This window comes from Leptodactylus fuscus, unplaced genomic scaffold, assembly GCF_031893055.1.
Source record: "Leptodactylus fuscus isolate aLepFus1 unplaced genomic scaffold, aLepFus1.hap2 HAP2_SCAFFOLD_143, whole genome shotgun sequence".
In the NCBI taxonomy this organism is placed as follows: domain Eukaryota; kingdom Metazoa; phylum Chordata; class Amphibia; order Anura; family Leptodactylidae; genus Leptodactylus; species Leptodactylus fuscus.
In genome coordinates this window covers 182,651-205,713 of record NW_027440165.1, presented here as the reverse complement: position 1 = coordinate 205,713, position 23,063 = coordinate 182,651, and the positions used below count along the sequence as shown (strand labels likewise).

Here is a 23,063-nt window from a genome sequence, read left to right as displayed (position 1 = left end):
CCCCTTTGGCTCAGTATTGGGTATTTGCCCCTTTTGAGGTCGTACAGCCCGGAGTCTTCTTGATACAAGGTTTTCCCATCTGGATTTGGGGATCCTCAGCCAGTCTCCTTGCAGATCCTCTCCAGTTCCGTCAGGTTGGATGGTGGAGCCATTGTCAGTTCTCTCCAGAGATGCTCCATTGGGGTGAGGTCGGGGCTCTGGCTGGGCTGGTCAGGAATGGTCACAGGGTTGTCCGGAAGCCGCTCCTTAGTTATTTTAGCTGTGAGCTGAGGGTCATTGTCTTGTTGGAAGATGAAGCTTCGGCCCAGTCTGAGGTCCAGAGCGCTCTGAGAGGTGTTTTTCCAGGATATCAGCCGGCCACTTTAGCAATGACCTTTTTTGGCTTTCCCTTCTTTTGGAGTGTCAGTGACTGCCATCTGGACTGAACCAAAAAAGGGAAATTTATAAACACTTAGGAAGCCTTTGCAGCTGTTTTAGGTTAATTATTCTAGTTTTCTGAGATAATGACTTTTGGGTTTTCCTTGGCTGTAAGCAATAATCATAATATATGGGGGTGACTGTATAATACAATATGATATATGGGGTGACTGTATAATATAATATAATATACAGGGGTGACTGTATAATACAATACAATATAATATATGGGGTGACTGTATAATATAATACAATATAATATACGGGGGTGACTGTATAATATAATACAATATAATATACGGGGGTGACTGTATAATATAATACAATATAATATATGGGGGTGACTGTATAATACAATACAATATAATATACGGGGGTGACTGTATAATATAATACAATATAATATACGGGGGTGACTGTATAATATAATACAATATAATATACGGGGGTGACTGTATAATATAGTACAATATAATATACGGGGGTGACTGTATAATATAATACAATATAATATACGGGGGTGACTGTATAATATAATACAATATAATATACGGGGGTGACTGTATAATATAATACAATATAATATACGGGGGTGACTGTATAATATAATACAATATAATATACGGGGGTGACTGTATAATATAATACAATATAATATATGGGGGTGACTGTATAATATAATACAATATAATATATGGGGGTGACTGTATAATATAATACAATATAATATATGGGGTGACGGTATAATATAATACAATATAATATATGAGGGTGACTGTATAATATAATACAATATAATATATGGGGTGACTGTATAATATAATACAATATAATATATTATACAGTAACCCCCATATATTATATTATGCAGTCACCCCCATATAATATAATATATGGGGGTGACTGTATAATATAATATATGGGGGTGACTGTATAATATAATACAATATAATATATGGGGTGACGGTATAATATAATACAATATAATATATGAGGGTGACTGTATAATATAATACAATATAATATACGGGGGTGACTGTATAATATAATACAATATAATATATGGGGGTAACTGTATAATATAAAATATGGGGGTGACTGTATAATATAATACAATATAATATAAGGGGGTGACAGTATAATATAATACAATATAATATACGGGGGTGACTGTATAATATAATACAATATAATATAAGGGGGTGACTGTATAATATAATACAATATAATATACGGGGGTGACTGTATAATATAATACAATATAATATAAGGGGGTGACAGTATACTATAATACAATAAAATATACGGGTTTTAGAGGAGGAAAATAGGGAAAAAAAATTTTGAAGCAAAAACTGGTAAAATATTTAATGTATGGGAGTTGTAGTTTTGCAACAGCTGCATGGCCACATTGACAGGTGACCCTGCAGCTGTACAGGGATGTATAGGGCGTTTTTTTTGCGGGGCCAGCTGTACTTTTTAGTTATACCATTTTGGGGGATATCTATTGCTTAGATCACCTTGTATTGAAAAAAAAAACAGGAGGTGATTTAGAACTTTTACTTATTTCATATTTTTAAAGCTTTTTTTTTTTTTTTTTTTACTATTTTATTCCCCCCCGGGGGCTTGAACCTGCGGTCACTTGATCGCAAGTCCCATAGACGGCAATACAACTGTATTGCCGTCTATGGGAAATTCTGTCTATTAGTATTACGGCTGGTCATAGAGACCAGCTGCAATACTAATACAGCAGTGACAGGCCCGGGAGCCTCATTAGGCTCCCGGCTGTCACCCGAACAGGTCGGCTCCTGCGATATCGCCGCGCAGGAGCCGGCCTGCAACGTCACAGGTACGAGGCCGGTGGGGACCGGCCCCGGGGGCGAAGAGGCCACCGATACTGACCCGGCATCCGCTGTACTAGAGAGGCGGATGCCGGGGAGGGATAGACGCCGGGGCCTGAGACATCGCTACGATCCTCTGCCCTGCATGAAGCCAGCAGGGCAGAGGAGCGCAGCGATGTCGCAGGCCCCGGCACCTGTAATGGCGTCTATCACTTGCCGGCTTCCGCCTCTCTATTACAGCGGATGCCAGGCGCCACCTTCAGACTATAAGACGCACCCTTCTTTTCCCCAAAAAAATACGGTAATATACGGGGGTGACTGGTATATGGAGTAGAGGAAGGGGCGGGACTAGTACAGGGCATAGAGGAAGGGGCGGGGCTAATATACGGAGTACAGGAAGGGGTGGGACTAGTACATGGAGTAGAGAAAGGGGCGGGACTTATATATGGAGTACAGGAAGGGGCGGGACTAGTACAGGGAATAGAGGAAGGAGCGGGACTAATATACGGAGTACAGGAAAGGGTGGGACTAGTACAGGGAATAGAGGAAGGGGCGGGGCTAATATACGGAGTACAGGAAGGGGCGGGACTAGTACAGGGAATAGATGAAGGGGCGGGTCTAATATACGGAGTACAGGAAGGGGCGGGACTAATATACATAGTACAGGAAGGGGCGGGACTAATATATGGAGTACAGGAAGGGGCGGGACTAGTACTGAGAGTAGAGGAATCTTACCTGCTGTAGATAGATGTCAAGGAGGCAGGAATCCATATTCTGTATTACTTTGGAGTAAGAGACACCACAACATTCACAAAAAAGCAAAACCAGAAGGAAAAAACCATAAACTTGTTGCGAAAATCATTTATTACAATTATTTACAGTCAGAACAGTCAGAGTGAGCTGGGGATTGGTCGCAGGGGGATCAACGCCTGGAGAAGTCTCCACCTGTAAAGACAGTGAGAGTCAGTTAGTCCATGTGTTCTGGGGGTGGGGTCCAGATCAGTGACTACTAGTGATCACATGTGGGGGCGGAGTCTAAGGGATTAATGATTAATCACTCCAGAATTAATGACAATATAAAAATGGAAAATAATAGAGGTGAGAGGGGCGCTCGCACAAAGCGTATACATTGTCTGTTATAGTGGTCCATGATGTAGATGACCTGTGAGGGATCTGCTCCCATTGGGTCCTCAGTGGTGTCATGTGATTAGCAATGTCAGAACCTCATAGGCAGGAGTGACCCACACGTCAGGCAGTCTATCAGCTATAGGACCGGAGTGTTGGTCACATGACACAGACGAGGACCCTCACCACAAGGGACAGAGAATACTGTAAAGACCATCCCCTGTGCTCAGACCTGTCTCTCGCTGCTACAGACAACTCACCCAGCTTTCCTGGGAGTCTCCTGATGAGCCTTCTCCTTCCCTCATCATAGTAATATTCAGTGCTGTGACTATTAATGAGGAGGTGCTGGGAGATCCCCAATCTGGTCAGGGTTTGTTCCATTCACTTATCTCATTAGGTGTGTTTGTTTTGAAACCATGATCACACCTAACAATGGATCACATCTAACAATAGATCACATCTAACAATAGATCACATCTAACAATGGATCACATCTAACAATAGATCACATCTAACAATAGATCACATCTAACAATGGATCGCATCTAACAATAGATCACATCTAACAATGGATCGCATCTAACAATGGATCACATCTAACAATAGATCACATCTAACAATGGATCGCATCTAACAATGGATCACATCTAACAATAGATCACATCTAACAATGGATCGCATCTAACAATGGATCGCATCTAACAATGGATCACATCTAACAACAGATCACACCTAATAATAGATCACATCTAACAATGGATCACATCTAACAATGGTTCACACCTGATAATAGATCACATCTAACAACAGATCACACCTAATAATAGATCACATCTAACAATGGATCACATCTAACAATGGATCACCTAACACGGTACAAGGACATATTTTTTCTTTTATAAATTGGATCACCTATAACAATAGATCACATCTAACAATGGATCACACCTAATAATAGATCACATGGATCACATCTAAGAATGGATCACATCAAACAACAGATCACACCTAATAATAGATCACATCTAACAATGGATCACATCTAAGATCACCTACAACAATAGATCACATCTAAGAATGGATCACATCTAAGAATGAATCACCTATAACAATAGATCACATCTAACAATGGATCTCATCTAACAATAGATCACATCAAACAATGGATCACATCTAAGAATGGATCACCTATAACAATAGATCACAGCTAACAATGGGTCACACCTAATAATAGATCACATCTAACAATAGATCACATCTAACAATGGTTCACACCTGATAATAGATCTCATCTAACAATAGATCACATCTAACAATGGATCACACCTAATAATAGATCACATCTAACAATGGATCACATCTAGCAATGGATCACACCTAATAGATCACATCTAATAATGGATCACCTATAACAATAGATCACACCTAACAATGGATCACACCTAATAGATCACATCTAATAATGGATCCCACCTCGGTCACTCACTACTGGAGCCATTATTCTCAGTGAGAGAGTTTCCTTTTACTAAGCTTTCTATTACTTATAGATAATCCTGCTGTTCAGAGATTTATAGAATCATTGGGTGCGAACCAGAGATCAAAGGAGAGATTATAGGACAGAAAGTAATCTACAAGAACCCCAATAATAATAAGAAGAAACCTCTGATACTAAAGGAGAGAACAGCCAGGAATCCCAGGAAGTAACACAGACATAATCATCATCATCATCAACATAGTAATTATAATCAATGAAGTATTATATTATATTATTATTATTATTATTATTATTACTACTACATTGATTATAAAGGAGAGAACAGCCAGGAATCCCAGGAAGTAACACAGACATAATCATCATCATCATCAACATAGTAATTATAATCAATGAAGTATTATATTATTATTATTATTATTATTATTACTACATTGATTATAAAGGAGAGAACAGTCAGGAATCCCAGTAAGTAACACAGACATAATAATATAATAATAATAATAATAATAATAATAATCATCATCATCATCATCAACATAGTAATTATAATCAATGAAGTATTATTATTATTATTATTACTACATTGATTATAAAGGAGAGAACAGTCAGGAATGGACACAGAATCGGGAAGTAACACAGACATAATAATAATAATATAATAATGATAAAATAATAATAATAATAATAATAATATAATAATAGTATAATAATATAATAATAATATAATAATGATAATAATAATAAAATAATAGTATAATAATAATAATAATAATAATAATAATAATAATATAATAATAGTAGTATAATAATAATAATATAATAATGATAATAATAATATAATAATGATAATAATAATAAAATAATAGTATAATAATAATAATATAATAATGATAATAATAATATAATAGTATAATAATAATAATAATAATAATAATAATATAATAATAGTATAATAATAATAATAATATAATAATGATAATAATAACTTTAAAAAAAACTTAATAATAATAATCTACATAATAATAAATGACCACTATATTTCATGTGAAGACTAAATGACCTCAATAGAAATGGTGCAATTATCTCCTTAACCATTAACAGTCCAGGGTGCTGTATTGTTATTTGGGGTCTGAATATATTTAGTTTGGGCCATTTATGAAGCCACACCCCCTGAAACGGCCACGCCTATTGTTACTGTGACATCCCATGTATGAATCTCTCTTTCCCGGGCTCACCTTTCTGTACCACATGATAACACTGACACTCACCCTGACAGCCGGTGCACTCACAGCCATGGATCACCGGGAGCACCACCGGCTCCTCCTCACCGTCCTCACACTGGAGGTTCAGGATCTTCACCGGACTCTCGGGGTCTAGTCTGTAGCTGCAGCAGTCACACACAGTCTGGAGATAAGGCTCCTAAAGAGACAACGAGGCGGGGGGTAATGTGGACTATAATCTACAACGTCTGCCTAGAAACTCTGAGCAGCCTCTTATAATCCTGCCTGGAAACCCTGAGCAGTCCCTAATAATCCTGCCTGGAAACCCTGTCCAGCCCTATAAAATCCTGCCTGGAAACCCTGTCCAGCCCCTTATAATCCTGCCTAGAAACTCTGAGCAGCCCCTTATAATCCGGCCTGGAAACCCTGTCCAGCCCTATAAAATCCTGCCTGGAAACCCTGTCCAGCCCCTTATAATCCTGCCTAGAAACCCTGAGCAGCCCCTTATAATCCGGCCTGGAAAACCTGACCAGCCCTATAAAATCCTGCCTGGAAACCCTGTCCAGCCCCTTATAATCCTGCCTAGAAACTCTGAGCAGCCCCTTATAATCCTGCCTGGAAACCCTGAGCAGTCCCTAATAATCCTGCCTGGAAACCCTGATTTTTCTTCTATTATACTGTCTGTAATCTCCAATTATCCCTCCACTATCCTGCCTGTAATGTTTCCCTGTTTTATGCTGTACATAATCCCTGATCTCTCCTCTATTATCCTGCCTGTAATCCCTGATATTCTCTCTCCGGTTTTGTCCTTTTACCTCTGCAAGGACATTGGTCCAGGACGAGCACTGGCCACGACAGAAGCTGACCTCCACGTTCTCCAGGTAGCAGCCACCCTTGGTGATGTTCCTGACCTCTTTGTGGAGTTTGCAGACGGGGGAGGGATCTGAAGAGAGAAGAGGCCACCATTATAGTAGGGATTACCAGATCAGCCATGAAAAGTGGACAGGAGGTTCAAACGTATCCAAATCTTAGAGAAAATAATCAGTAGAAGTAAATGGCTGTGAGATGTGTATATGGAGCAAGGCAGTCTAGGGGATGAGTATATGGAGTATTGGGGGAGGGCGGGGGACGTGTATATGGAGTATTGGGGGAGGGCGGGGGACGTGTATATGGAATATTGGGGGAGGCCGGGGGACGTGTATATGGAGTATAGGGGGAGGCCGGGGGACGTGTATAGGGATTACTTGGGGGAGGCCGGGGGACGTGTATATGGAGTATAGGGGGAGGCCGGGGGACGTGTATAGGGATTACTTGGGGGAGGCCGGGGGACGTGTATAGGGATTACTTGGGGGACGCCGGGGGACGTGTATATGGATTACTTGGGGGAGGCCAGGGGACGTGTATAGGGATTACTTGGGGGAGGCCGGGGGACGTGTATATGGATTACTTGGGGGCCCGGGGAATCAGTGCTGTGACCCCTTTTTACAAACTTATAACTAGGGGTCCGGAGACCACCGCTCCTAGAGCTGACAATTTCTTTGTGTGTTATTGCGCTCTCTGGCCATATGTAGATCGCGCTGCGCTAACACCACAGGTAATGAATGGGACAATGTAGTGAAGACACCAAGGGGAAGTTTTGTTCTGGAAAAGGGAAAATTGACCCTAATACCCTACTAATACCCTCCTAACCCCGCAGGGGATCCTATGTCTACCTGTTATCTGTCGCCGACACACAGGGCAGCATTCTCCGGGCTCCTGCACCTGAACCTCACCCTGTACACAGAAGACAGGAGACATTACCAGAGCACAAGCACAATAATCCATCATTACCCCGATGTCAGTGTGATGTAATAATCCGGTATCAGTGTGATATAGTAATCCAGTATCAGTGTGATATCATAATTCAGTATCAGTTAGATATAATAATCTGGTATCAGTGTGATATAATAATCCGATATCAGTGTGATATCATAATTCAGTATCAGTTAGATATAATAATCCAGTATCAGTTAGATATAATAATCCGGTATCAGTGTGATATAATAATCCGGTATCAGTGTGATATAATAATCTGGTATTAGTCTGATATAATAATCCAGTATCGGTGTGATATAACAATCCGGTATCAGTGTGATATAATAATCTGGTATCAGTGTGATATAATAATCCGGTATCAGTGTGATATAATAATCTGGTATTAGTCTGATATAATAATCCAGTATCAGTGTGATATAATAATCCGGTATCGGTGTGATATAACAATCCGGTATCAGTGTGATATAATAATCCGGTATCAGTGTGATATAATAATCCAGCATCAATTAGATATAATAATCCGGTATCAGTGTGATATAATAATCCGGTATCAATGTGATATAATAATCCAGTATCAGTATGATATAATAATCCGTTATCAGTGTGATATAATAATCCGGTATCAGTGTGATATAATAATCCGGTATCAGTGTGATATAATAATCCGGTATCAGTGTGATATAATAATCCGGTATTAGTCTGATATAATAATCCCAGTGTCATGTCCTTACCTCGGCACAGTGGCGCGGTGGGCACCGTGTGGCGCAGACTCCTATCCCATTCACACAACGACATATATGGCACCCGTCCTCCCAGTCTGCTCCGGGCTGTACAGAATATAATCCATAATCTGTTAGTTTTAGGTAAAGATTAGTAGTAATACTGATGGGGGAGGGGCTAATGGGGTGAGTAGGGGCTAATGGGGTGAGTAGTGGCCACTGATCTGCAGGGGTAGATGACTGGATTCTGTATCCAATAGCAGGACCCTTGTGATGATCACTGGGGTGTCAGACGCCCTCCACTCTGCACATGACTACTTACCAGATAGACCTGTCCATCATACAGACACTCGCAGTGCTCGGCGCTGACACACATCCTGCTGCGGCTGCTGCGGTACCTCCCTGCCTCGCACACACAGCTGCCCGAGGGCCCTGCACTGCAGTTCCTGCCCCGCTCTTCATAAACTTCCTGACATGTCCGTTCACAGAAGTCTTCATCAGGACGGGGCCGCCTCCACCTCTCCCCAGCAGGGCAACCTGTGGACAGGGGTGTCAAAATGGCTGGGATCAGGAATCAGGTACAGCCGGTGAAAGGGTGTCAGGTATACTCATTAAGGAACGTCATGTACACTCGGTGCTGTGTGACAGGTGTACTCAGTGCACTGTTTCAGGTACACTCGGTGCACTGTTTCAGGTACACTCGGTGCACTGTTTCAGGTACACTCGGTGCTGTGTGTCAGGTGTACTCAGTGCACTGTTTCAGGTACACTCGGTTCTGTGTGTCCGGTATACTCAGTGCACTGTTTCAGGTACACTCGGTGCTGTGTTTCAGGTGTACTTGGTGCACTGTTTCAGGTACACTCGGTGCTGTGTGTCAGGTGTACTCGGTGCACTGTTTCAGGTACACTCGGTGCTGTGTGTCAGGTGTACTCGGTGCACTGTTTCAGGTACACTCGGTGCTGTGTGTCAGGTGTACTCGGTGCACTGTTTCAGGTACACTCGGTGCTGTGTGTCAGGTGTACTCGGTGCTGTGTGTCAGCTGTACTTAGTGCACTGTTTCAGGTACACTTGGTGTTGTGTGTCAGGTGTACTCGTTGCACTGTTTCAGGTACACTCAGTGCTGTGTGTCAGGTGTACTCAGTGCACTGTTTCAGGTACACTCGGTTCTGTGTCCAATGTACTCGGTGCTCTGTTTCAGGTGCTGTTTCAGATGCTGTGAGTCAGGTGTACTTAGTGCCCTGTTTCAGATACACTCGGTGCTGTGAGTCAGGTGTACTCGGTGCACTGTTTCAGATACACTCGGTGCTGTGTGTCATGTGTACTCGGTGCACTGTTTCAGGTACACTCGGTGCTGTGTGTCAGGTGTACTCGGTGCACTGTTTCAGGTACACTTGGTGCTGTGTGTCATGTGTACTCGGTGCACTGTTTCAGGTACACTCGGTGCTGTGTGTCAGGTGTACTCGGTGCACTGTTTCAGATACACTCGGTGCTGTGTGTCATGTGTACTCGGTGCACTGTTTCAGGTACACTCGGTGCTGTGTGTCAGGTGTACTCGGTGCACTGTTTCAGATACACTCGGTGCTGTGTGTCATGTGTACTCGCTGCACTGTTTCAGGTACACTTGGTGCTGTGTGTCAGGTGTACTCGGTGCACTGTTTCAGGTACACTCAGTGCTGTGTGTCAGGTGTACTCGGTGCTGTGTGTCAGCTGTACTTTGCGGTTACTCACTACAGTCAGGGAGCTCGCACTTCCTCTGGCGTGCAGGTGTTCCGGTACATTCCTCCCCATCGTACAACCGCTGTTGTATCTGCTGTCGCTGTGAGGTTTGGACTCCACTGCCACAGGAGACAGAACATGACGACCAGGCGGACCACGGCGACCACTGACAGTCCACTGCAAGACAGACACATATCAGACAGGGCAGCAGAGCAATGAGCAGAATACCAGGCCCGTGCAGAGTATCTCACCATCACAGTCCTGAGAGGAACAGACAAAGCTTCCCATGTGACAGGAGCTGCAGGAGAGAGGACATGCGTCAACAGGACACTAACCCTAGTACCTGACCCGGCCCCTCACCCTATCTGCCCCACCTTTATCCCCTCTCTGCCCCTCCTCTTAACTCTCAGCGCCCTACCCCTTGCTTCTCTTTGCCCACTCTCTGCCCTGCCTCTTCTCCTCCACTTACCCCTCTCTGCCCCTGCTTCCCCTCATCTTCCCCCCTTTCTGCCCTGTCTCTTCTCCTCCATTTACCCCTCTCTACCCCTCTCCTCTTCCCCCCTCTCTGCCCCTCCTCTTCCCCCTTCTCTGCCCCTCCTCTTCCCCCTTCTCTGCCCCTCCTCTCGCCCTCTCTGCCTCTCCTCTCCCCCCCCCTTTCTTCCCCTCCTCTGCCCCTCCTCTCTGCCCTCTCTTCCCCCCTCTCTGCCCCTCCTCTTCCCCCCTCTCTGCCCCTCCTCTTCCCCCTTCTCTGCCCCTCCTCTCGCCCTCTCTGCCTCTCCTCTCCCCCCCCTTTCTTCCCCTCCTCTGCCCCTCCTCTCTGCCCTCTCTTCCCCCCTCTCTGCCCCTCCTCTTCCCCCCTCTCTGCCCCTCCTCTTCCCCCCTCTCTGCCCCTCCTCTTCCCCCCTCTCTGCCCCTCCTCTCTGCCCTCTCTTCCCCCCTCTCTGCCCCTCCTCTTCCCCCTTCTCTGCCCCTCCTCTCGCCCTCTCTGCCTCTCCTCTCCCCTTTCTTCCCCTCCTCTGCCCCTCCTCTTCCCCCCTCTCTGCCCCTCCTCTTCCCCGCTCTCTGCCCTCTCTTCCCCCCCTTTATGCCTCTCCTCTTCCCCCCCTTTATGCCCCTCCTCTTCCCCCCTCTCTGCCCCTCCTCTTCCCCCCTCTCTGCCCCTCCTCTTCCCCCCTCTCTGCCCCTCCTCTCTGCCCTCTCTTCCCCCCTCTCTGCCCCTCCTCTTCCCCCCTCTCTGCCCCTCCTCTTCCCCCCTCTCTGCCCCTCCTCTTCCCCCCTCTCTGCCCCTCCTCTTACCCCTTAGTGCCCCTCTTCTTACCCCTCTTACCAGTTATTACACTGATGATATATGGTGGTGCCCGCTGGGTATTCTCTTGTTCTTTCCTCCATAGTTAGATTTGTTGCCCAGAGGACGGCGGGTACAGGGGGCAGGACACAGGGGCAATCCTCTGGGGTCACACAGCTGTCACCCTGCACAACCTAGAGACAGAGAACAGAGAGTGGTGAGGGAGAACTCCTGCCCCATCATCCGCCATCAGTAGGTCCTGTGCTCGGGGTCACATCTATCTCCTTTCCTTTTCTTGCCATACAGAGGTGGAGAGTTGCACAGTGCTGCCCTCTGCTGCTCCAGGAGGCTCAGAGCACCTCCTACCTCTCATGGTGGGGGCCTGATATGTCCGCCATACTGGGATGACCTATGGAGAGACTCCCATGTACCAGGGTCTGCACAGTCACTCACCTTTCCTGGAGGGCAAGAACAGCCCGGCTCACAGGTCTCACTGACACACAGGGTCTCAGGTCGGAGGTCGGCACAGGTGCGGGGACAGGAGCTGGCGCAACCGCTGAAGACCTGACCCCCGGGACAAGCTGCGGGGAGACCATAGAGATGTGATGAGGTTCCATCTATATACTGCCCATATCATACATGCTATATACAGGAGGCTCCATCTATATACTGCCCATATCATACATGCTATATACAGGAGGTTCCATCTATATACTGCCCATATCATACATGCTATATACAGGAGGCTCCATCTATATACTGCCCATATCATACATGCTATATACAAGAGACGCCTTCTATATACTGCCCATATCATACATGCTATATACAGGAGATTCCATCTATATACTGCCCATATCATACATGCTATATACAAGAGACGCCTTCTATATACTGCCCATATCATACATGCTATATACAGGAGGCTCCATCTATATACTGCCCATATCATACATGCTATATACAGGAGGCTCCATCTATATACTGCCCATATCATACATGCTGTATACAGGAGACGCCGTCTATATACTGCCCATATCATACATGCTATATACAGGAGGCTCCATCTATATACTGCCCATATCATACATGCTATATACAGGAGGCTCCATCTATATACTGCCCATATCATACATGCTATATACAGGAGGTTCCATCTATATACTGCCCATATCATACATGCTATATACAAGAGACGCCTTCTATATACTGCCCATATCATACATGCTATATACAGGAGGTTCCATCTATATACTGCCCATATCATACATGCTATATACAAGAGACGCCTTCTATATACTGCCCATATCATACATGCTATATACAGGAGGCTCCATCTATATACTGCCCATATCATACATGCTATATACAGGAGGCTCCATCTATATACTGCCCATATCATACATGCTGTATACAGGAGACGCCGTCTATATACTGCCCATATCATACATGCTATATACAGGAGGCTCCATCTATATACTGCCCATATCATACATGCTATATACAGGAGGCTCCATCTATATACTGCCCATATCATACATGCTATGTACAGGAGGCTCCATCTATATACTGCCCATATCATACATGCTATATACAGGAGGTTCCATCTATATACTGCCCATATCATACATGCTATATACAGGAGGCTCCATCTATATACTGCCCATGTCATACATGCTATATACAGGAGGCTCCATCTATATACTGCCCATATCATACATGCTATATACAGGAGGCTCCATCTATATACTGCCCATATCATACATGCTATATACAGGAGGCTCCATCTATATACTGCCCATATCATACATGCTATATACAGGAGGCTCCATCTATATACTGCCCATATCATACATGCTATATACAGGAGGTTCCATCTATATACTGCCCATATCATACATGCTATATACAAGAGACGCCTTCTATATACTGCCCATATCATACATGCTATATACAGGAGGCTCCATCTATATACTGCCCATATCATACATGCTGTATACAGGAGACGCCGTCTATATACTGCCCATATCATACATGCTGTATACAGGAGACGCCGTCTATATACTGCCCACCTCTTACATGCTATATACAATAGATGCTTTCTATATACTGCCCATATTATAAATGCTACATGGTATATACTATAATTTATTATAAACAGGAGGGGGCAGATATACCTGGGGTGCAATTATGGGAGTTACAGATACGGTGGAGGGTCAGGGGTGCAGGGCACAATCGTCCACCAAGGTCCGCAGCTACGAGGACTGTCCGATTCCTCTCAGATGTTCCTCCACCACAGCTGGCGCTGCACTCGCTCCACTCCGACCATTCACTGAGCAGGCAATCCACTGGAGAAGAGACCAGGTCATAGTGGGAGGAAGTCCGCAGAATGTACACAGCCCCAGCCGGAGCAATGCAGAGATATGGACAAGGCAGCAGAATGTACACAGCCCCAGCCAGAGCAATGCAGAGATATGGACAAGGCAACAGAATGTACACAGCCCCGGCCAGAGCAATGCAGAGATATGGACAAGGCAGCAGAATGTACACAGCCCCAGCCGGAGCAATGCAGAGATATGGACAAGGCAGCAGAATGTACACAGCCCCAGCCAGAGCAATGCAGAGATATGGACAAGGCAACAGAATGTACACAGCCCCGGCCAGAGCAATGCAGAGATATGGACAAGGCAGCAGAATGTACACAGCCCCGGCCAGAGCAATGCAGAGATATGGACAAGGCAGCAGAATGTACACAGCCCCGGCCGGAGCAATGCAGAGATATGGACAAGGCATCAGAATGTACACAGCCCCGGCCAGAGCAATGCAGAGATATGGACAAGGCAGCAGAATGTACACAGCCCCGGCCAGAGCAATGCAGAGATATGGACAAGTCAGCAGAATGTACACAGCCCCGGCCGGAGCAATGCAGAGATATGGACAAGGCAGCAGAATGTACACAGCCCCGGCCAGAGCAATGCAGAGATATGGACAAGGCAGCAGAATGTACACAGCCCCGGCCGGAGCAATGCAGAGATATGGACAAGGCATCAGAATGTACACAGCCCCGGCCGGAGCAATGCAGAGATATGGACAAGGCAGCAGAATGTACACAGCCCCGGCCGGAGCAATGCAGAGATATGGACAAGGCAGCAGAATGTACACAGCCCCGGCCGGAGCAATGCAGAGATATGGACAAGGCATCAGAATGTACACAGCCCCGGCCGGAGCAATGCAGAGATATGACAAGTCAGCAGAATGTGCACAGCCCCGGCCGGAGCAATGCAGAGATATGGACAAGGCAGCAGAATGTACACAGCCCCGGCCGGAGCAATGCAGAGATATGACAAGGCAGCAGAATGTACACAGCCCCGGCCGGAGCAATGCAGAGATATGGACAAGGCAGCAGAATGTACACAGCCCCGGCCGGAGCAATGCAGAGATATGACAAGGCAGCAGAATGTACACAGCCCCGGCCGGAGCAATGCAGAGATATGGACAAGGCAGCAGAATGTACACAGCCCCGGCCGGAGCAATGCAGAGATATGGACAAGGCAGCAGAATGTACACAGCCCCGGCTGGAGCAATGCAGAGATATGGACAAGGCATCAGAATGTACACAGCCCCGGCCAGAGCAATGCAGAGATATGGACAAGGCAGCAGAATGTACACAGCCCCGGCCGGAGCAATGCAGAGATATGACAAGTCAGCAGAATGTGCACAGCCCCGGCCGGAGCAATGCAGAGATATGACAAGGCAGCAGAATGTACACAGCCCCGGCCGGAGCAATGCAGAGATATGACAAGGCAGCAGAATGTACACAGCCCCGGCCGGAGCAATGCAGAGATATGGACAAGGCAGCAGAATGTACACAGCCCCGGCCGGAGCAATGCAGAGATATGACAAGGCAGCAGAATGTACACAGCCCCGGCCGGAGCAATGCAGAGATATGGACAAGGCAGCAGAATGTACACAGCCCTGGCCGGAGCAATGCAGAGATATGACAAGTCAGCAGAATGTGCACAGCCCCGGCCGGAGCAATGCAGAGATGTGGACAAGGCAGCAGAATGTACACAGCACAGCCGGTGCAATGCAGAGATATGGACAAGGCAGCAGAATGTACACAGCCCCGGCCAGAGCAATGCAGAGATATGGACAAGGCAGCAGTATGTACACAGCCCCGGCCCGAGCAATGCAGAGATATGGACAAGGCAGCAGAATGTACACAGCCCCGGCCGGAGCAATGCAGAGATATGGACAAGGCAGCAGAATGTACACAGCCCCGGCCGGAGCAATGCAGAGATATGGACAAGGCAGCAGAATGTACACAGCCCCGGCCAGAGCAATGCAGAGATATGGACAAGGCAGCAGTATGTACACAGCCCCGGCCCGAGCAATGCAGAGATATGGACAAGGCAGCAGAATGTACACAGCCCCGGCCGGAGCAATGCAGAGATATGGACAAGGCAGCAGAATGTACACAGCACAGCCGGAGCAATGCAGAGATATGACAAGTCAGCAGAATGTGCACAGCCCCGGCCGGAGCAATGCAGAGATATGGACAAGGCCGCAGAATGTACACAGCCCCGGCCGGAGCAATGCAGAGATATGACAAGGCAGCAGAATGTACACAGCCCCGGCCAGAGCAATGCAGAGATATGGACAAGGCAGCAGAATGTATACAGCACAGCCGGAGCAATGCAGAGATATGACAAGTCAGCAGAATGTACACAGCCCCGGCCGGAGCAATGCAGAGATATGGACAAGGCAGCAGAATGTACACAGTCCCGGCCGGAGCAATGCAGAGATATGACAAGGCAGCAGAATGTACACAGCCCCGGCCGGAGCAATGCAGAGATATGGACAAGGCAGCAGAATGTACACAGCCCCGGCCGGAGCAATGCAGAGATATGGACAAGGCAGCAGAATGTACACAGCACAGCCGGTGCAATGCAGAGATATGGACAAGGCAGCAGAATGTACACAGCCCCGGCCGGAGCAATGCAGAGATATGACAAGTCAGCAGAATGTACACAGCCCCGGCCAGAGCAATGCAGAGATATGGACAAGTCAGCAGAATGTACACAGCCCCGGCCGGAGCAATGCAGAGATATGGACAAGTCAGCAGAATGTACACAGCCCCGGCCAGAGCAATGCAGAGATATGGACAAGGCAGCAGAATGTACACAGCCCCGGCCAGAGCAATGCAGAGATATGGACAAGTCAGCAGAATGTACACAGCCCCGGCCGGAGCAATGCAGAGATATGGACAAGTCAGCAGAATGTACACAGCCCCGGCCAGAGCAATGCAGAGATATGGACAAGGCAGCAGAATGTACACAGCCCCGGCCAGAGCAATGCAGAGATATGGACAAGTCAGCAGAATGTACACAGCCCCGGCCGGAGCAATGCAGAGATATGGACAAGGCAGCAGAATGTACACAGCCCCGGCCGGAGCAATGCAGAGATATGGACAAGGCAGCAGAATGTACACAGCCCCGGCCGGAGCAATGCAGAGATATGGACAAGTCAGCAGAATGTACACAGCCCCGGCCGGAGCAATGCAGAGATATGGACAAGGCAGCAGAATGTACACAGCCCTGGCCGGAGCAATGCAGAGATATGGACAAGGCAGCAGAATGTACACAGCCCCGGCCGGAGCAATGCAGAGATATGGACAAGGCAGCAGAATGTACACAGCCCTGGCCGGAGCAATGCAGAGATATGGACAAGGCAGCAGAATGTACACAGCCCCGGCCGGAGCAATGCAGAGATATGGACAAGGCAGCAGAATGTACACAGCCCTGGCCGGAGCAATGCAGAGATATGGACATGGAGGACATGACTGGAGATCATGAGATGGATAACCACAAGTGAAGATGAATACTATCAGATTACCTGGACACGCTGAGCCGTTGCACTCCTCCACCTCACGGGTCTCACTATCACAGGTGGCTCTATCTGGACCTCTTTCTGTACAGCTGCGATTTCTCCACCTGTGGCCACCACCACATGTCACGGAGCAGGAGCTCCAGTCAGACCAGGGTCCATAGACAGGGCACAGCAAGCTTGTACAAGAGAAGGTCCCGTTCACACAGGTGCTGAGGAAGGAGGACAGGAATGAATGGAGACACAGATCGACCACTTCTGGATCAGTGACGCATCCACGTGACACACGTGACAATGGCGGCCACATGACTCTTCACCTACCAGTTATTACACTCGACGCGTATCATGTCTCCTGGCTCATACTCCACCGTAGCGTTAGACGTGGGCAGACCGCAGCGACAGTCCATGACAGGGACACACTTCTTATCCTGCAGGAGCCAACCTTCTGGACAGCGACAACCTGACACACAAGATGAAGGGGGAGGGGATAAGCATGGCCCATGTGGACGCTCAGGATATTGGCTGTGCAGGTTGTTGTCTCATACCTGTGCGGCACTGGCCCTGCAGACACTCTACATGATCCCACAGGTCAGCACAGGCGCGGGGACACTGGTTGGCACATGAATTCTTGAAAGCCTTTCCACGGTCTTCACAATTCTCTCCTGCAGTAAGGTAGATACATAGGTGTCAGTAAGGGGGCATCCTGGAGCACAGTCAGTAAGGGGCCACCTGGAGCACAGTCAGTAAGGGGCCACCTGGAGCACAGTCAGTAAGGGGCCACCTGGAGCACAGTCAGTAAGGGGGCATCCTGGAGCATAGTCAGTAAGGGGGCATCCTGGAGCACTGTCAGTAAGGGGGCATCCTGGAGCACAGTCAGTAAGGGGGCATCCTGGAGCAGTCAGTAAGGAGGCATTCTGGAGCACAGTCAGTAAGGGGGCATCCTGGAGCACTGTCAGTAAGGGGGCATCCTGGAGCACAGTCAGTAAGGGGGCATCCTGGAGCACTGTCAGTAAGGGGGCATCCTGGAGCACTGTCAGTAAGGGGGCATCCTGGAGCACTGTCAGTAAGGGGGCAATCTGGAGCACAGTCAGTAAGGGGCCACCTGGAGCACAGTCAGTAAGGGGCCACCTGGAGCACAGTCAGTAAGGGGCCACCTGGAGCACAGTCAGTAAGGGGGCATCCTGGAGCATAGTCAGTAAGGGGGCATCCTGGAGCACAGTCAGTAAGGGGGCATCCTGGAGCACTGTCAGTAAGGGGGCATCCTGGAGCACAGTCAGTAAGGGGGCATCCTGGAGCAGTCAGTAAGGAGGCATTCTGGAGCACAGTCAGTAAGGGGGCATCCTGGAGCACTGTCAGTAAGGGGGCATCCTGGAGCACAGTCAGTAAGGGGGCATCCTGGAGCACTGTCAGTAAGGGGGCATCCTGGAGCACTGTCAGTAAGGGGGCATCCTGGAGCACTGTCAGTAAGGGGGCAATCTGGAGCACAGTCAGTAAGGGGGCATCCTGGAGCACAGTCAGTAAGGGGGCATCCTGGAGCAGTCAGTAAGGAGGCATTCTGGAGCACAGTCAGTAAGGAGGCATCCTGGAGCAGTCAGTAAGGAGGCATTCTGGAGCACAGTCAGTAAGGGGGCATCCTGGAGCACAGTCAGTAAGGGGGCATCCTGGAGCACTGTCAGTAAGGGGGCATCCTGGAGCACAGTCAGTAAGGGGGCATCCTGGAGCACAGTCAGTAAGGGGGCATCCTGGAGCACAGTCAGTAAGGGGGCATCCTGGAGCAGTCAGTAAGGAGGCATTCTGGAGCACAGTCAGTAAGGGGGCATCCTGGAGCACTGTCAGTAAGGGGGCATCCTGGAGCACAGTCAGTAAGGGGGCATCCTGGAGCACTGTCAGTAAGGGGGCATCCTGGAGCACTGTCAGTAAGGGGGCATCCTGGAGCACTGTCAGTAAGGGGGCAATCTGGAGCACAGTCAGTAAGGGGCCACCTGGAGCACAGTCAGTAAGGGGCCACCTGGAGCACAGTCAGTAAGGGGCCACCTGGAGCACAGTCAGTAAGGGGCCACCTGGAGCACAGTCAGTAAGGGGGCATCCTGGAGCATAGTCAGTAAGGGGGCATCCTGGAGCACAGTCAGTAAGGGGGCATCCTGGAGCACTGTCAGTAAGGGGGCATCCTGGAGCACAGTCAGTAAGGGGGCATCCTGGAGCAGTCAGTAAGGAGGCATTCTGGAGCACAGTCAGTAAGGGGGCATCCTGGAGCACTGTCAGTAAGGGGGCATCCTGGAGCACAGTCAGTAAGGGGGCATCCTGGAGCACTGTCAGTAAGGGGGCATCCTGGAGCACTGTCAGTAAGGGGGCATCCTGGAGCACTGTCAGTAAGGGGGCAATCTGGAGCACAGTCAGTAAGGGGGCATCCTGGAGCACAGTCAGTAAGGGGGCATCCTGGAGCAGTCAGTAAGGAGGCATTCTGGAGCACAGTCAGTAAGGAGGCATCCTGGAGCAGTCAGTAAGGAGGCATTCTGGAGCACAGTCAGTAAGGGGGCATCCTGGAGCACAGTCAGTAAGGGGGCATCCTGGAGCACTGTCAGTAAGGGGGCATCCTGGAGCACAGTCAGTAAGGGGGCATCCTGGAGCACAGTCAGTAAGGGGGCATCCTGGAGCACAGTCAGTAAGGGGGCATCCTGGAGCAGTCAGTAAGGAGGCATTCTGGAGCACAGTCAGTAAGGGGGCATCCTGGAGCACTGTCAGTAAGGGGGGCCACTTGGAGCACCATCAGTCTCGACTCCCCATGTACATACCTGGGCAGGCTGCTGTGTTACAGCTCTCAGACTGGAATCTAGGACCCTGGCACATTTTGCTATCGACAGGGTGGTGGACATGACGCCATCTTGAGCGAAAGCCACCACTGCAGGGCTCCCGGCAGGGACTCCACTCTCCCCACTGACTCCAGACACACAGATCTATGGTGGAGTTAGAGATGTCATTAATGGGGGCCATCACAGGCATGGCTCATGTATGTAGGATATGGACATTGGGGTGCTTACCATTACAGATGTCTTTCTTGGGGCACAGTCTCTCCTGTGTCATCTCCTTGGAACACTGTCGGGTATCTCCGCTCCATGGGAACCCAGTCCGGACATTGAGACACAACCGATGTCTCTGCTGAACCGAGACAAAATCTGGGGCCCCAGTGTCATTATGAGGCGAGGGGAGGCAGGGACTGCACTCCGACCACTCCGACCACTCACTGAGGTCTGCTCCATCTGCAGGTCACAGGGCAAGGAAGACGTCAGTCACAGACGAGGTGATAGGTCATGCAAAACTGATGTGGTCTTAGATTCCCCGACCCCTCAGATACATTCGGGGAGATCAGTCGGATAAATTTCATCAGTCTCTATTATAAAATCAGCACCGGGGGCAAATCCTAAAATAATCCTTAAAGGAAAACTCCACCCAAACACCAAACTGACCTTGGTGGACACTTATTATACTGACACCCCAGTGCTGACTGCTCCCCTACAAGAATATATATAAGCCATAGAACATACAGAGTCAGTATACAGCACACATACATGTGGGTGTGGCCTATATGCACCAAGGCGGGGTTGATGGGAGGGGGTGTGGTTATTTCTAGATATTGTTACACTGCGCTGAATATATAGCTGATTGTATTATATGTCTACAGACTTGGTTCGGACAGTCACCTACAGCGAACTTACCCTGACAGTTATTCTGGTTGCACTTCAGCTCCCCCTGCTGGCAGGTGCTATAAAACACACAGACAGTAGATATCACATGACACACAGCCCCTAGGTGCACTCAGGTACTTGTACTCTATGATCTGTCATCATCGGAGGACTTACCATTCCTTACACCCTTCCTGCACAATTTGCTCTGGGCTCAGGTATGTCATCTTTTTCTGTGAGATGTAAAGACAACCACAATCTGAGGGGTGGACACATGTCCCGTTCTGCTCCAACAACCCCTGAGGAAAAGAACATCACATCTACCCTTCAATATAAAGTAAGGGACATCATCCAACTGCAAACCCCATTATACAGCCAACACTTTGTGACACCAGAACCAAGGAACCTCATCATCTCCCCCATCACTGAGGAACCTCATCATCTCCCCATCACTGAGGAACCTCATCATCTCCCCATCACTGAGGAACCTCACCATCTCCCCCATCACTGAGGAACCTCATCATCTCCCCCTGCTGGGGAATCTCATCATCTCCCCCATGACTGAGGAACCTCATCATCTCCCCATCACTGAGGAACCTCATCATCTCCCCCATCACTGAGGAATCTCATCATCTCCCCCATCACTGAGGAACCTCATCATCTCCCCATCACTGAGGAACCTCATCATCTCCCCCATCACTGAGGAATCTCATCATCTCCCCCATCACTGAGGAACCTCATCATCTCCCCCATCACTGAGGAATCTCATCATCTCCCCCATCACTGAGGAATCTCATCATTTCTCCCATCACTGAGGAATCTCATCATCTCCCCCATCACTGAGGAATCTCATCATCTCCTCCATCACTGAGGAATCTTATCTCCCCATCACTGAGAAACCTCATCATCTCCCCCATCACTGAGGAACCTCATCATCTCCCCATCACTGAGGAACCTCATCATCTCCCCATCACTGAGGAACCTCATCATCTCCCCCATCACTGAGGAATCTCATCATCTCCCCATCACTGAGAAACCTCATCATCTACCTCATCAGTGAGGAACTTCATCACCCTCAAATTATAAGGAACCTCATAGTCCCATATCATTGAGTAATCTCATCATCCCCCATCACCAAGGAACCTTATGATCCCCCCGCCCCCAACCGAACACCCTCATCAACCCCCATCACTAGGGAGCCACGTCTTCCCCATCTACATGTCACATCAACAACTTCCAGATGACTTTCACTGAATAAGAGACCCTCTCATCCTGAAGAGACACCATTAGATCTTCACCATCGCTGGTCATCATACCCACAGCCCCAGTCAGTGAGGAACAGTCACCTATTATTTACTGATGGTGGAGATGAGTTCCCACCACTACTCACCTGGGGGCAGTAACACCCAGGATGGCATGTGGGTAAATCTTGACAGTCATCTGCCCGGTGTTTGGAGGAACATAGACTATGGCAGGGAGATCCGCAGGGGCTGAATATAAATGGAGGAGAACAGCTGGACTCTATAACATAGGAGAGGACGGGGTTACGTATACATTACAGTGATCCTCCAGTTATACACAACTTATATGGACAATACAGGTGAATATAAGAAACTCTGTAATCTCTTATTAAGGAGATCTGTTTCCTTCTCCACTTGTTCAGTTCTTCTCCTTCTCCTGATCTTCTATCTCACTGCGTGTTCACATTATAGCCATGCCCGTATTCACCTCACACACAGAGCTCTATGGAGAAGGAAGGAGGGGTGGAGAAGGAAGGATTCTCCTGCAGGCTGGTTAATAGATTCTCTGCCTCATTCTGTGCACTCCCAGCCTCTCATCTACAACCTAGCGGTATTAAACCCCTAAG

General features: G+C 48.1%; 1 protein-coding gene across 1 annotated transcript in view; it reads right to left on the bottom strand.

Annotated features, from left to right (window-relative positions):
• Nucleotides 1-3,135: 3,135 nt before the first annotated feature.
• Nucleotides 3,136-23,063, bottom strand: part of LOC142187219 (SCO-spondin-like) — a 120,558-nt gene continuing 100,630 nt past the window's right edge. Inside the window, exons 98-116 of the mRNA XM_075261474.1 lie at nt 22,587-22,717; nt 21,374-21,495; nt 21,230-21,276; nt 20,555-20,773; nt 20,309-20,470; nt 18,062-18,178; nt 17,838-17,976; nt 17,526-17,728; nt 13,808-13,978; nt 12,084-12,211; nt 11,673-11,824; nt 10,597-10,643; nt 10,358-10,522; nt 8,952-9,166; nt 8,642-8,737; nt 7,808-7,868; nt 6,911-7,038; nt 6,144-6,294; nt 3,136-3,200 (exon numbers count right to left, since the gene is read on the bottom strand). Coding sequence (XP_075117575.1) covers nt 3,178-3,200; nt 6,144-6,294; nt 6,911-7,038; nt 7,808-7,868; nt 8,642-8,737; nt 8,952-9,166; nt 10,358-10,522; nt 10,597-10,643; nt 11,673-11,824; nt 12,084-12,211; nt 13,808-13,978; nt 17,526-17,728; nt 17,838-17,976; nt 18,062-18,178; nt 20,309-20,470; nt 20,555-20,773; nt 21,230-21,276; nt 21,374-21,495; nt 22,587-22,717 — 2,477 coding nt within the window. The 3' untranslated portion in view covers nt 3,136-3,177. The remainder of the gene's footprint in view (nt 3,201-6,143; nt 6,295-6,910; nt 7,039-7,807; nt 7,869-8,641; nt 8,738-8,951; nt 9,167-10,357; nt 10,523-10,596; nt 10,644-11,672; nt 11,825-12,083; nt 12,212-13,807; nt 13,979-17,525; nt 17,729-17,837; nt 17,977-18,061; nt 18,179-20,308; nt 20,471-20,554; nt 20,774-21,229; nt 21,277-21,373; nt 21,496-22,586; nt 22,718-23,063) is intronic.